At 39.2% G+C, this 13,394-nt stretch overlaps 1 protein-coding gene across 46 annotated transcripts in view; it reads right to left on the bottom strand.

Moving 5' to 3' along the window:
- LOC135487566 (inositol 1,4,5-trisphosphate receptor type 3-like) overlaps positions 1 to 13,394 on the bottom strand; it is a 169,343-nt gene that overhangs the window by 18,968 nt on the left and 136,981 nt on the right. For 32 of the 46 annotated variants that reach the window (XM_064771414.1, XM_064771416.1, XM_064771419.1 and 29 more), the window contains 12 exons: positions 13,118 to 13,186; positions 10,176 to 10,376; positions 9,836 to 9,973; positions 9,477 to 9,626; positions 8,873 to 8,974; positions 8,137 to 8,220; positions 7,733 to 7,801; positions 5,661 to 5,801; positions 4,567 to 4,678; positions 3,180 to 3,200; positions 2,094 to 2,132; positions 160 to 278 (listed from right to left, as the gene is read on the bottom strand). In XM_064771414.1, coding sequence (XP_064627484.1) covers positions 160 to 278; positions 2,094 to 2,132; positions 3,180 to 3,200; positions 4,567 to 4,678; positions 5,661 to 5,801; positions 7,733 to 7,801; positions 8,137 to 8,220; positions 8,873 to 8,974; positions 9,477 to 9,626; positions 9,836 to 9,973; positions 10,176 to 10,376; positions 13,118 to 13,186 — 1,245 coding nt within the window. Of the gene's footprint in view, positions 1 to 159; positions 279 to 1,066; positions 1,124 to 2,093; positions 2,133 to 3,179; positions 3,201 to 4,566; positions 4,679 to 5,660; positions 5,802 to 7,185; positions 7,282 to 7,732; positions 7,802 to 8,136; positions 8,221 to 8,872; positions 8,975 to 9,476; positions 9,627 to 9,835; positions 9,974 to 10,175; positions 10,377 to 12,457; positions 12,491 to 13,117; positions 13,187 to 13,394 lie in introns of all 46 variants that reach the window. The other 14 variants (XM_064771401.1, XM_064771410.1, XM_064771422.1 and 11 more) reach the window with 10 other exon arrangements.

Raw genomic sequence — 13,394 nt, 5'->3', positions numbered from 1 at the left:
ATAAAGTTTGTTAAGCAATTTTGAATTGACATAACTCATTTTTAGCTTTATAATACACATCGGAGACACAACTTATAATGGCAACATTTAAGTAAGAAATTTAAACACTGGGTCGTTAAGATGTCCCCTGCACCTCACTGGACCTTTGATCACACCCACCTTGTTCTTTACTCTGAAGTTGATTTTCTGGAGATGGTCGTCCTTCAGGATCTCAATGGACATACAGTTCTTCTTGTAGTACTTGAAGGCAACCTGCTGCTCCAGGGAAATGTGGATTTCTGGCGAAGAGAACACAACTTGAAAAGTAATAAAGAAAGCACTCCAATTTGTCCTTTGCTCTTTAAGTCGGTATTTTATGGAATTCGTCATATATTATCAAAAATTGCTGGGGAGAACCTTTGTCGACGAATGCCTTGTCGTCTTCGGCCGGGCATATTGAAGGCAGGACCGATGTACCATTGAGAAAAATAATGAGCATCATTTCGACCTGTTGGCTTGTAACTTGAATAGTGAAGGTATTGATGCCAGTGAAAAGTTGCTGTGAGGGGTTGTTCAACCAACAGGAACCGTTAATATCCTGATATCCCCAGTGTCTTAACAATAAATGTACCAACGAAAGTCATGCATTCGAGTTGTATTAGATAAAGAAGAGAGGATTCCACCAACCAAAGATGAAATATTCATAACGAGTGAAGCAAATGGCAAGATATTGGATAAAAAAGCCTGCTTTATGAAAAATCCAAATAAAGACCAAAGGAACTCTTTAATCATGCCAGTCCACCTAAGTATTGTTCAGTCCTTTATACCTCATGTGTAGTAGTAACCTAGAAATGACTAATTGTTTGGTTGTCCAGAGTAACCTTCGTTCCAAGAGATGGACCCTCAACATGCTTTGGAAAACCGTAATCTGTGGTCAGGTGTAAAGTAATGTTGGTTGTTCGGAGTGCTACCCCCGGGTGCTACCTTCCCTCGGGAGTGCTACGAAGGATGTGAGATGGGGGGGGGGGGGGGGAGGGGAGGGGCGGTGGCGGTGGCGGGGGACTGGGGTTGAAAAAATTAAAATTACCCCCTAGCACTTTTATGCCGAATGCTGAAGTCGGAATAGTGTCAACATTTGTTAGTGCTGGATGAAAAAAAAAAAATACGTAGAGCGATGCTGGATATACATGTACGCAGCAGTGTACACTGCTGATGTACGCCATACAAGGTAAACTTAGAGAACATCGGGAAACATAGGTGTCCAGTGGGTTCCGGACCTATCGAATTAACGATAAAAGGTGTAACATCGCTGCAGAGAAACGGGAAATTTCTGTGTCTTTAGATGACGCTCTTTAGACCTACAAACATGCTTTCTTTTAAACTGAGATTTCAGGCTAAACTCAGTGTCTGCCGAGGGATGTTTAAATGCATAATGCAGTTATACCCCAATTGGCTAAGATTAAAGAGAAAAATGAGTTTGTAGTCAATGATATCAACTGCGATGTCTTAAACATTAAACATTTTAAAACACAAACTTAAGAACATCACATTTTTAGAAATTAAAAGCTAAAACACGTTTATCTCTACAGCAGGCGTAAGCTAGGATCACATAATTGGTTAGTAATTGGTGCTAAGGTTAAAATTCACAATTACGAACACATTATATACATTGTACCAGATGTGCTCCAACACAGTATGTATGCATCGTCATTTATTATAACAATAGTTCTTTCATTAGCAGAAAGACTTAGAGAACCATAGCAAAGATCTGACATTTTTTACTTTAAGTTTTGTGTGTTAATATACTACAATATTTTAGTTTCTGACATTTATCTGACATTTATCACATTAAGTTTCAGATTTACCACTTTATATATTACAACTTCAGTTTCCCTTAAAGTGAGTTTATATTGAAATGGATGAGGATAATGAAAGATCAGACAATAACTTGATTGCCTAAGATGATACTAAAAGCATTGAATTCAGTTAACGAGCATATGAATGTAAAAGACTGACTTAAAAGATAACTTTTAGATTGAAAAATAGCTTAAAATGTTCTTTTCCCAACATGCACATATTCCACTTTGTAAGGGATGCCCCTACTTCCATTGTACCTTCAGTAGAGAGCCTTAGTAAGCCTAATACGAGCCCTGCTGTGATGAGAATACATGACAAATCAAATCTTAATTGACAAATATCTATTGGTGATAGAATTTCTATCTTAAATCTGCTTGTGGAAGTCATAAACAAGAAAGCCAGGATAAGCAAAACTTTGTTGGTAAAGACCTGCGAGAGAGCTTAATTAGACTTGATTATCAAAATACATAGATATGTCAAAAACTGAAACATTTGTCATGTGACATACGTGATCTTTGGTAGCATAACAATATTGCAATTGTAATTGTATTTGTCTAAAAGGAATGGCATAAACGACCAAAGACAACTCGTCAGTGGAGTATCTGAAGAAAAGTTGCAACCTTAAGACTGAATGGCTACATGCAGATGTTTCAGTAAATGTAGAACATGGCAGCTAGCTCGACACAGGACAGACATGGGAATCAACTGATATGAACGCTTATACATTTCCAGCAATATATCAGAAAAGTCCAGCAAACAATAATACCAATAGCTTTCAAAGTGGTTTCTAATTTACACTAATTTTTATATCTCATGACAAACTATTTCGAGATTTAGAACTTTTCTGATGATATTGCCGAAGCACATTGTTAAGACATGACTATGTAGCGCTGGACAAATTTTTCCTTTTCCTTTTCCTTTTCCCAATTCAAACTTCAAATATGTACAAAAATAAGCTATCACCTTAATAATAGAAGATGGCACCTTTACTTCATTATCAGGGCCAAACATGAGAGCTGATTTGCTACATCGAACCAATTAATTTGCCCTGCTCTGGTCATGTCTTAGGTCTATGTATACACAAAGGCTGTGCGCTAGCATAGCATAAAAAGTCAACTTCAGTACCACTGTAGACAACTGCAGGAAGGCTTTCTGAATAGATCAAGGGTACGACGCTGTTTTTTGTTAACCTAAAGGCTTAATCGAAGAGATACTATTATTCTGTTACAAAAAGTGATGATGCGCTCTAACACTGTTCCTTCCTCTTGTGCAATTGTCCACAGTGGGTCATGCAAAGAAAACAAACGCGATTTAAATGTGATCCTGGCAACAAGGGGACGTACCTTTCCCGTACGGGTCGTGGGCTTGAAGAGAGCACATAAGATGACATGTTGAAACATTCAAATCAACAGTGCAAGTGGCGGGACACGATCTACAGAGAATGTGCAAGTAGACTTGGCCAACCCAGTAGTCCTAGTTGCGGACTTGAAGTTAATGACGTAATTTGTTGTAAAAGTTTCATGCATCTTCTTTGGATGATAAGAAGCACTGATGTACTTTTTTGATTCGCTCACTTAATGGGTAACCAAGTCTAGTGAGTTGCATGCGAAATTAGCAGATCTACAGAGGTTATCGAATGCCAAAAAAAACCCAACTGTTGATCAACGGATCGTTCTTATAATGCATGATTCTGTTGTTCTGCCCAATATGCAAGAGAGAGTCTCACGGTAAAGAAGTTATAATGTTTACTTCAAACAAAATGTGACCTGAATTCCATCACATAAGCTGGCATGATGCTGTTCAACCAGTTATCAGATCTGCTCAACCACGCAGAAAGAGGAGGTGTAAGAGAGTCATCTGGCATATGTTTGCCAGATGAAGGGGTGGCCAGTTTGTTCGCCGACATGACTTGTGTATGGATAACTTCTGATATTCTCCTCAATAATACAAATCAAGAAAGCCTTGAAGGAGGGAAGTCTCGTATTTTATTGTCAGTATGACTATTTCAGTATTTTGGACACGAGATGTTGTCCTTGTTTGCCATACTGGTGCCAGAATAAAGATGCCCCGTTAGTGCGAGTGTTACTTGTGCTTGCATTCTGTGTGCATATGCCACAGTGTGCTGATCAAACGTTCATGTGTTAGGTGCATTGCTGCTCATTCTATTAAGCATTTCGGATGATTGTGAAATAAATCGGCTAAAGAGGTGCAGTGTCTTTGTATAATTCATCTTTAACTATCATTCTATCTACAGGATCATTCCCGAAGGCGACATACCGCCTCTTAAGCCTGTGATGCAGGGTAGGATGGATAGCGTAATGGTAAATCATCCAGACAGATAGAGCAACAGAAAATGGTACAACAGTTAAATATTGCATTCATTTCTGATAGAACTTAGACATGGTAGGAGGTATTAACAAATTACCTTCTGCCATGTGCCATGTCATAATATTGTGGATGAATCTGCCCAAACGTATTAAGAGCAGCCGTTACTGGTTATATGGTTTATAGAAACCGGTAACAGTAACCGGTTTGTCAGTCAGTAACGGAATAGCCCTACTATTGGAAACTCCAACATAGTTCTGCAAACAGACCATGGAGAAGAGTTCCATAACTGCTACGTTCGCAGATGCTCTCCACAATACTTTGAAACTGGCCCAAAGTTAAATTGATGGACTTCGTTACTGTTCTGTTTTGATATGTTTAAGAAGGCTAGTTTATTTAACTTACCTCCTTTTTTGCCCATGTTTGGGTCGATATCGTAGAGCCTGGCGAGAATCAGGTAGAATGTGTAGCCACACTCCATCAGCGCTTCCTTCATCTCGCCTTGTGCTTTCTTATCCTGAAAGTTCAAGGTCGTTTAATCAGTTCTTGTACTTCGTTGAAGTTGCCAACAAAACAACACATTTCTTTTAATAACGATATAACGATACATTCCAATTAAACATTTTAAGTGTCATCGGTAGGTATGCTATGTCAAACGCTCAGTCCGGTGTAGCATGAATTAATAGATGAAAACGTTATGTACATGTAGTGCCAATAAACTGATGAAGTCTTCCAAATGTGCAAACAGCTCTTGATATAAATTTTAACAAAGTTGTTGTGTAGATATACAAATATTACAAACACTAAGATTCAGCGGATTTACGTGCATGATAGCTGCACTACGGCAATGTTTATCTCTCTTCACCTGGGCGACAAGAAAATACAATGTTAACTAGACAATTTTGAATTCTGACAGAATGATATTACGTTTGAGAATATTTATAAACATTTGGTCACCCAAGTAAGGTAAGAAACAGTCTGAGAATGAAAGTTCATGATCCGGCAAATTGTATGATTCGTTAGTGAGTATTGTGTAATCTTGTATAAAATATGTAAATGTACATATATATATTATTTACAAATTTTAGAATACTCTCGCCGCGGACATTTAAGTGGTCAGTTTTGCATTTATAAATATTCTGCTGTGTGGGACGTCATATTCGGAATTCGATAAAGGAAGTTCACCAGCCATAGCTTTTGAAAGATAGACAGCTTACCCATGCTTACCGAGTCGAAATTTATAAGTGTAAAACTAACTTCTTGAGTGAGCGGAGAGTGTATATCATTAGTAAACCACACTAATTAAGTATCTATATTTTTATGGATGACGAACTACGTTGAATGATGTGAACACTAACTGTAGAGAAACAGGGATATATTTCGAATATGTGAACAGTGTGTTCAACAACCTTCTTAAATTATGCAGAAGACAAGTATAACACTGCCTAATAAACAGTAAAGGCTTCCCACCACGAAATACAAAATGCATGAATCCTTACCACCATGCCTTTAAGAAAGCTGCTTCCAACCTTAGCTAAACTTTTGGCTGACTTAAGATATCCACCACCACCTCTTTTTGCACCATCCGTATTATCGACTCTGGACGACTTCACCAGATGATCGAACCTGGGTTTCTCAGACTGAGTAGGGAGCAAAAAGATACATGAGCCCATGCCAGTGGGATATGATGTTGGTGGAGGTGGAAATGGTTCGAGAATCAGGTTGAGTTGGAGTCCACGAGGTGCGTTTGAGGTCTTTGTGGATCAGTGAGGGCGTCGCTTTGGGGAGTGTGGCCAGATGTCAGCAGGGGTGGGTTTGGCAAGAGAGCCACCAGGTAGCAAATAGGTCGAGGATAACAGGAAAGCAGTGGCTGAGTTGATGCCCCAAAACATTGCTTGAGATTTAGCTGAAGTCAAGGATAGCTGAACTGCAACCACTATAGATTTAATGGATATACATAGAATAGAACTACAGATCGTTTTTACTCCTACAGCCAACATAGAGAAGTGGCATGGCTATTTCTACTCAGAATCTATTACCAGCTATCACATACAAGAGGAGAAGCTTCAATACTGATGATGGGACATGGCCTAGGGGAACCAGCACAGGGTGCCTGTTTCTCTTAGGATGTGGAAGGCACAGATAACGACTTAGTGTGGAACACGAGGGAAACTTCGGGAGAGGCGGTGGTATCTTGGATCGACATCATAGTCAAGCTCTTTGGGAAAAATGGGAGAAATTATGTATTTGACTGCTGGGGCTGGTGATTTAGAGTAGCATTTATTTACATTTCAACACCATAAGCTATGCTGTAGCTACAGCTGCAACATGTCCCTAGTCTTGAAAAGAGCCACAGTGGCATCATAATCACTTTAATGTCTTATGGGGTATGGCAAGTCATGCAGGCCCGATACAACTGCGAGAACTAGCACACATAAGGCACTCAGCTCAGCCACCGATAAAAACCTGGGTTTTGTTTTAATCCCAGGTGATGAGAAAAGGACAACATTCGATATAATATAAAAAGTGGGGAAAGATAATTTCAATTTTAGTCGTGTCAAAGATATTGTTAACATATTATGCAGGTGCTGTGCTCTGAAAACGTTTTGTTTGCTTTGAAAAAAGTGGGTTTAGTAGAGAAACCATGGGGCAGGGGAAGGGAGGGGGTCTTTCTTTGTAATTATTGTGGATCCAAGGGGAAACCCACAAATAGGAAATGATCTATGAAGAAATATGCAATACTAAAAGGAGAACAGGGAGCGACGCCAGAGCTGAAATGTTAACGAAATTCTTGTCATTAAAAAGTTTCTTGACATTGCAGCGAGGCCCAAAACGGCCACCACCGGTCAGCAATAACTCAAGACAAATTCTTTTTAACTTCATCCAAACTTAAAAAGAAGAAGTTAAGAGCAAGTAGTTAGAATTTCAGACAGTTTCAGCCTTGACGTCGCTGGATAGAAAGCCGTAACAGTTGAACTGATGAAATCAAAGCAGTTAACGATAAGATATGATAATGTTATTTACGGCAGCAAGCACCAATCTGCCTATAGCACTCTGTTCTGTCTCCTGTGTCAGACCCCCTTTCTCTCTTTTCTTGTTCAGGGTCCCGTTGTGAATTGCCTAGGAATGAAACCAGTGCATTTTAAAAATACGCCCACAGCATAACAGGGTCTGACAAAAAACAATTCACAATATCTTGTGCGGTAGAGACTAAGTTGCATTAAAAAACAACAACTTCATGTTCTGCAACTGACTTGTAGCAACATGCAGTCATTTTTTGTCTGATGTAATAGTAAATCTATGAGATGATGATTTAACTCATCGTCGTCTAGAGGTTGCACGTGTCATCTATCTTGCAAGGTGTGTGATCTAATTCTATATCAAATTATGATTCTGTAATATCATTTAACTAAGAATAGACTTGAGGCAAAATTTGAACCTTCGAAGTGTTCACAAGTATGTCTTCACTACAGATGCCGTGTGCATTAAGGTCGTAGACGGTAGACCTAAAGATGTTTAAAGACTGAATGCATAATCAAGATTTTATACAGAGAAGGTGAACTAACTTTACCTGATGCATTTCGTAACACTCTGTCATGCATCTGTAGACGGCCTCCTTATCCAGGGCATCCTTTACCTCCTTCAATGGATTATAAAAGTTGTCATACATTACAACTAAAAAATGGTTTAGACACCCAACAGCAAATACGATTTAAGGCATGATACCTAGATTCTGTGTTGATTTTGAGAGAATCCATGCACTGTAAACTCGGATCTAAATGAGGGAAATCGGTGGTATTACTAACATTCGAGCATATGTATGAATGTTCAACGTGGTATCAAAGAGGGAATTGTCAAATAATTTCTTGGTTGCACTACTTCCCAGTCATTAAGCTGAATTGTTAAGGAAACTATGAATGGTCTCAGAGTTGAGAGCTGAGAAATATATTGACTATTTGCATTGCATAGTCTTACCTTGGCAACTTGCAAAGCTTCTGGTCCGTTCTCTTCAATCAGCGTTAGCACTAATGCTGATTCAACCTGCCGAAGTTCCAGAACCTGAAAGGTGACAAGAGAACTTTCAGTCGAGACCAAAAGAGCCTGTGATCGAGTCTACTGAATACAAGATGGTAAAAGATCAAATCATGAATGGCATAATGTAGTAGCGTAACATGACATTAAAGTAGTTTTAACTAGCTAACAAGGCCACATCGGTTTTCAAAAAATGTGAGTGTAACGAGAAGGTCGGCGTTACTGTCACACACTTTGTGAATAACTGGGTCCTGATCTAATTGATATAGCAAACGTCAAATATGGCCTAAAATGCAATGATAGCAAAGTGAAGATCATGCTGAAAGTACTTTCAGATTCCAACCTCCTCCTAAAACGAATGCAACGATTGATAAGATATTATCAAATAATTCTCCAAGACTTTTGAATTTTTTTGAATTGCAACCCCGGGTAGTTAAGCCTATTCATGTTGGGTATCATTGGCTGACAAAGAAGAAACAGAAAGATTCAGCTGCAATGGAATGGCCTTTGCAAGCTAGTAACTGGCTACAGTTGGCTGGCAAATATGGTACTGATTATTGATTGTTTTAAATTGCAAAAGATGCCAGTGCCTTGAATAAATTGAACGTTTTCACTCTTTAATGAGCTAATTGAACAACATTTAGTATATGGACTATCAAACTAAAGGGAGGTGGTGTACCTGTTCTGGCGTGCAACCCTGAAAGTCCCCTGCTCGAAGGATGAAGTTGATGTAGTCAATGACCTTGTTGTCATAGACAGCAGCCCTGTTTTCTTGATTACCCTGCAAGAGATGGAGAATAAGTTTGTTGCGAGGAAAAGGAAATGCTTGGTAAAGGTAACTGAATTCCAGAGGGCAAACCTAACGTTAAACTGGGTATCGGCTGATGGTTTTATCCCACTTTATTAAAACCAACATCCCGTATCCAGCGTGCGTAGTTACATGGTAGCAGAGCGTAGTTACATTGTAGCAGAGCGCGCGTCGTTACATGGTAGCAGAGCACATGGCATTACATGGTAGCAGAGCGCGTGTAGTTACATGGTAGCAGAGCGCATGGCATTACATGGTAGCAGAGCGCGTGTAGTTACATGGTAGCAGAGTGCATGGCATTACATGGTAGCAGAGCGCGTGTAGTTACATGGTAGCAGAGCGCGTTTAGTTACATGGTAGCAGAGCGCGCGGCGTTACACCAATAAACAGCAATCCCAGGTAGCCAGCTTTCAAAATTATATAAGAAGCTGCTACCAGGATTAAATTACAGAATAGTCTTGAAAGGTCAACTTACAGCGCAAAACTCATTCAGCGTATTGAAAAGCTGTATGGCCAGGTCAATCGTGTCTGCGTTGATGTTGGAGTAGAGTGCGTTCAGATATTGGGCTGTCTCTGCTACGATGTTGAAGGACTTGACGTTGTCCGGCTGCTCCCGGAGGTAATCCTAATAAGAAAATATGAAAAGCGATGAACAATTTGATACATTTGCAGCTTGCACTGAGGTGCCCGAGGTGAAGCCTGGAACACCCCATGTCTACAAAAACACTTCTCTACTGAGGAATTAGTCAACCCCATTCCTGTGTCACAGCAAAGTGCAAAAAGAACCTTGTTGGTCGGATGAACATCTTTCAACGCATTTACTTCATTCCTTACCTGTAGTCCACGATGTTGCCCATCGCAGACCCTGGCCAACACCTTCAACACCAGAGCAATATAGCCATCATCCTTGGCTTCTGGTGGCTCCTCTTTGTCCGGAACCTCTTCTCCTTCAATATCTGGACTGGCGTCACCCTGAAAAAAAAGACGATGACAGTAGATGCCTTGAAATATTCTCAAACCAAACACGCAGAGAACTGCCTGTCAACTTTTAAGTATATACGTATATGTATTGGCCTGAAAATCTAGTAAGTACGTAAACAATTCGTTGGAAAGAGTCCCGGCAGCTATCTTATCAAATACCTCCAAGACCAGATACAAAATTTTAAGCACTTACGTCAACTTTGACGTCCATCTCCATCTCGTCCAAGGGCAGTCCTTCTTCCTTGTTTGCTATCAATGCCTGCCCATCGGTCATCTTCCCGTTTGAGAATCGCACGTCCTTCACAACCTTCTTTTTCTTCCTCATTTTTGGCTTTTTCTGTTTTTTCTCCGGTTTCTTTTTCTTCACTTTTATTGCAGACAGATTGAATTTTTGCTGGAAAAATTAGAACGTGTTGAGTCAGCAGCTATCGGACGGATTTCTCAGAGGTAAAAGGTTACAATAAAAACAGAATAGAGTCACATAATTATTTACCTGAATTTACGAACTAAATTTACTCAACACGACAATCATTAATTCAACTTAAGTTAAATATATTTATCCGGATATGAAGAGATGGAACCATCTGAACTGGTTGTCTCCAAAGGAAAGTCAAAATAATTCCCTTTCGTGATGAACAAACAACAATTCCTATATAACTGCCTGTAATAGGTGGTAGATTATAATATACATCAACAGAGCGACTTTAAAAAAGAAATAAAATACAAAATGTTAATCAACATCGATATCAGTATTTCACATGTATGAAAATACATGTTAGGCGTTTAATGATTGTACGGAACCATGACAGACAGTTGTATTGAGGGATGGTACTTGCGATGAAAATGATGAAAACAAAAAAGACATCAGACATACAGACAGCAAACATACAATTTCTTCTCCCCAATACAGGTAGACTCTGAATACCAAAAGAGAATCCCAAACATACAATTTATTTTCCCCAATACAGGTAGACTTCAAGTACCAAGAAAGAGAGAGAGGACGAACCATATAAATTCAACCAATTTGAAGATTAACCGGGATTCTCAAGGTACATGTATCATAATTCACCACCCATTCAAGGATCCTTGCCGTCATTTAACGATCGTTATTTTACTATTTGGTCGCCAAGAAATGATGTGACCTTAAGTATTTAGAACTGAACTCGATACTTTTTCCAAATACTAGATGTAATTTTGTTGATATCGAAAAAATAGTCATGACCTTAAACTCTTTAGCATGGTTTAAGTGTCAACAGACACTGGTAAATCTTAAATATTAAATTATCCCGGTAAGCCTTCACTTGGATGATTTGATATAAGGCAACATAAGCCAAGAGTCATCATGAGACTATCAGTACATAAAACTTAGTGACGGTCTCAACATTCATGCCTCAGCTTTAATGGCTCCAGAAAAAATGTAGAGTTTACTACTACTACAATCAAGAATTAATAATGCCTATGAGAATAATGCAGGTTAGTCCTTTCATGAGACGTGAGTTACATATCGGATAATAAAGACGCCACCTTTGAAAGTGGTAATCGATTTACCCAGACCGAAGTTGGGCATTCGTTCATCTTATAGACTGAAAGGAAACTCGTTATCCCATATATTTCATCGCAGCGTCCGCAGGTAGACACCCATCATGTTATTCCAATAATGTCTATTCTCACTGGTGTTTCCAGATATTACTAAGTAAGACAGAAAAGATATGCATGCTTGCCTACCAGCAAAAGTAAAAAATGTCAACATATATATATAGATGTGCACTGGCTAACATGAGAAGAGCGAGACCCACATATGTAAGAGGAGAGTTGACTCTGGTAAGAGCAACAACAATTAGTCCATCCATCTGGTTTAGAGGTGGCTTCGAGTTTTGACTGGCCAATAACAAAGTTCCTTCGTTTGGGAATCGGTGAAATTGCTTCGTTTTTGATTGATTTTCTATTTGGTCAGGCTCTTCCCACCATTGACAATCACCCGTTTAGCAACCCCACTAGGTCACATGACATTAAGTCACATGACTTTCGCTCACCTCAGCAAGCCGCGCGAATGTTACCTTTAAAACGAAGAACATAAACCGAATAACATATAAAACACCAAATATCAAATGAAGAACTACACAGCGTATTTACAGATAATGAACTTAATGATTATAGCGAAAATTCGGAGCTGTTCTTTGTAGAGAGAAATATAAGCCAGGAGTTTTTATTATGGCCAAAGACTTTAGGTACAATTTTTGAGGTGATAACGCAGTCGCAAGTCAGTGATAGCCAACATCATCCAAGTGAATATCAAACTGTCTGGTTACAGAACATCACTTACAAAGAACAGCCAACCGTATAGGATAGCAATTTAAAATACCATAAAAGCGACGAAGGAGTTAAAACCAAAACAAATTGCGCAAATAAAAAGTGTATGGCGGACACTGATTTACCCAGCATGCTTTGCAGCTACTGGTTCTCATGGTGACTTACCAGCTCATTCAAGTTTATGTCATTGCAGATGGCCTGAATGTGAAGTAGCGGAATCAAAAGAAGGCATTCAACTAACCGAGAAATGTGTGGTGGGTGTGGTTGTGCAAAGGTGATCTTTAGGAAGTCCGGACCCTTAAACTATTTCTCAGAAAATAAGCCGCTTGAATACCTTCCTCTTCATGAAACACCATGCATTGCTGTAGAAAAGCGTGCTGCTGTGATGTGTGCTGCAAAAACTGAACGTGTGTGTGGGTCGGACTCCAAGCGGACTCCTATTTTCTGTTGTGGGAGCAGGTCCCGGGACACTTGCGTGGCGTTAGAGATGGTAGACTTACTAAATAGTCATTCGTGCTAAAGGAAAGGACCTTCAAATAATAAAGGTTAGAGAGACTCCGTATCATCATTATTCCTAGCTCAATTGTCTTCTAAGTTGAAAAGTGTAAGATAAAAAAATCCCACAACCTCATAAAAGACAAAAAGTGAAACATGTCATCTTTGCATGCTGCAGGTATCTATAAAAGACAAATATCATTCAAAATGAAATCAGCATTCGTGTGCTACGATATTTTGAGCAATCCCCAAACCCCTTTTGCTAAATATCGAAATGAAAACTGTCATTCATGTGGTAGTTCATTGCTCAGATATTGCAGGCTCACTTACTGATCCGTAATCCTTGCATGAACGGTAATGGGATATTTCAGTTTCATATTGGTTTAAAACTGGCAGTAACTGTGAGTGACATCAGAAAAAACGTTATGAAACGTCCTTCCAATAGAAGTGTATGATGTGGAAACGAACTCAGTAAAAAGGTGGACTATGAGGGTTGTGATTAGATGATATGATGGATATTATCAAGGCTGATGTAAAATTCTAGTTTCACATGTATACTTCCTTGAATCATATCAGCAAAGTTAAGAATCACTCTTTAAAAAGAGGA

Source organism: Lineus longissimus, chromosome 5, assembly GCF_910592395.1.
Source record: "Lineus longissimus chromosome 5, tnLinLong1.2, whole genome shotgun sequence".
Classification (NCBI taxonomy): domain Eukaryota; kingdom Metazoa; phylum Nemertea; class Pilidiophora; order Heteronemertea; family Lineidae; genus Lineus; species Lineus longissimus.
The sequence above is the reverse complement of the archived record's forward strand: the minus strand, read 5'-3'. Positions and strand labels throughout refer to the sequence as shown.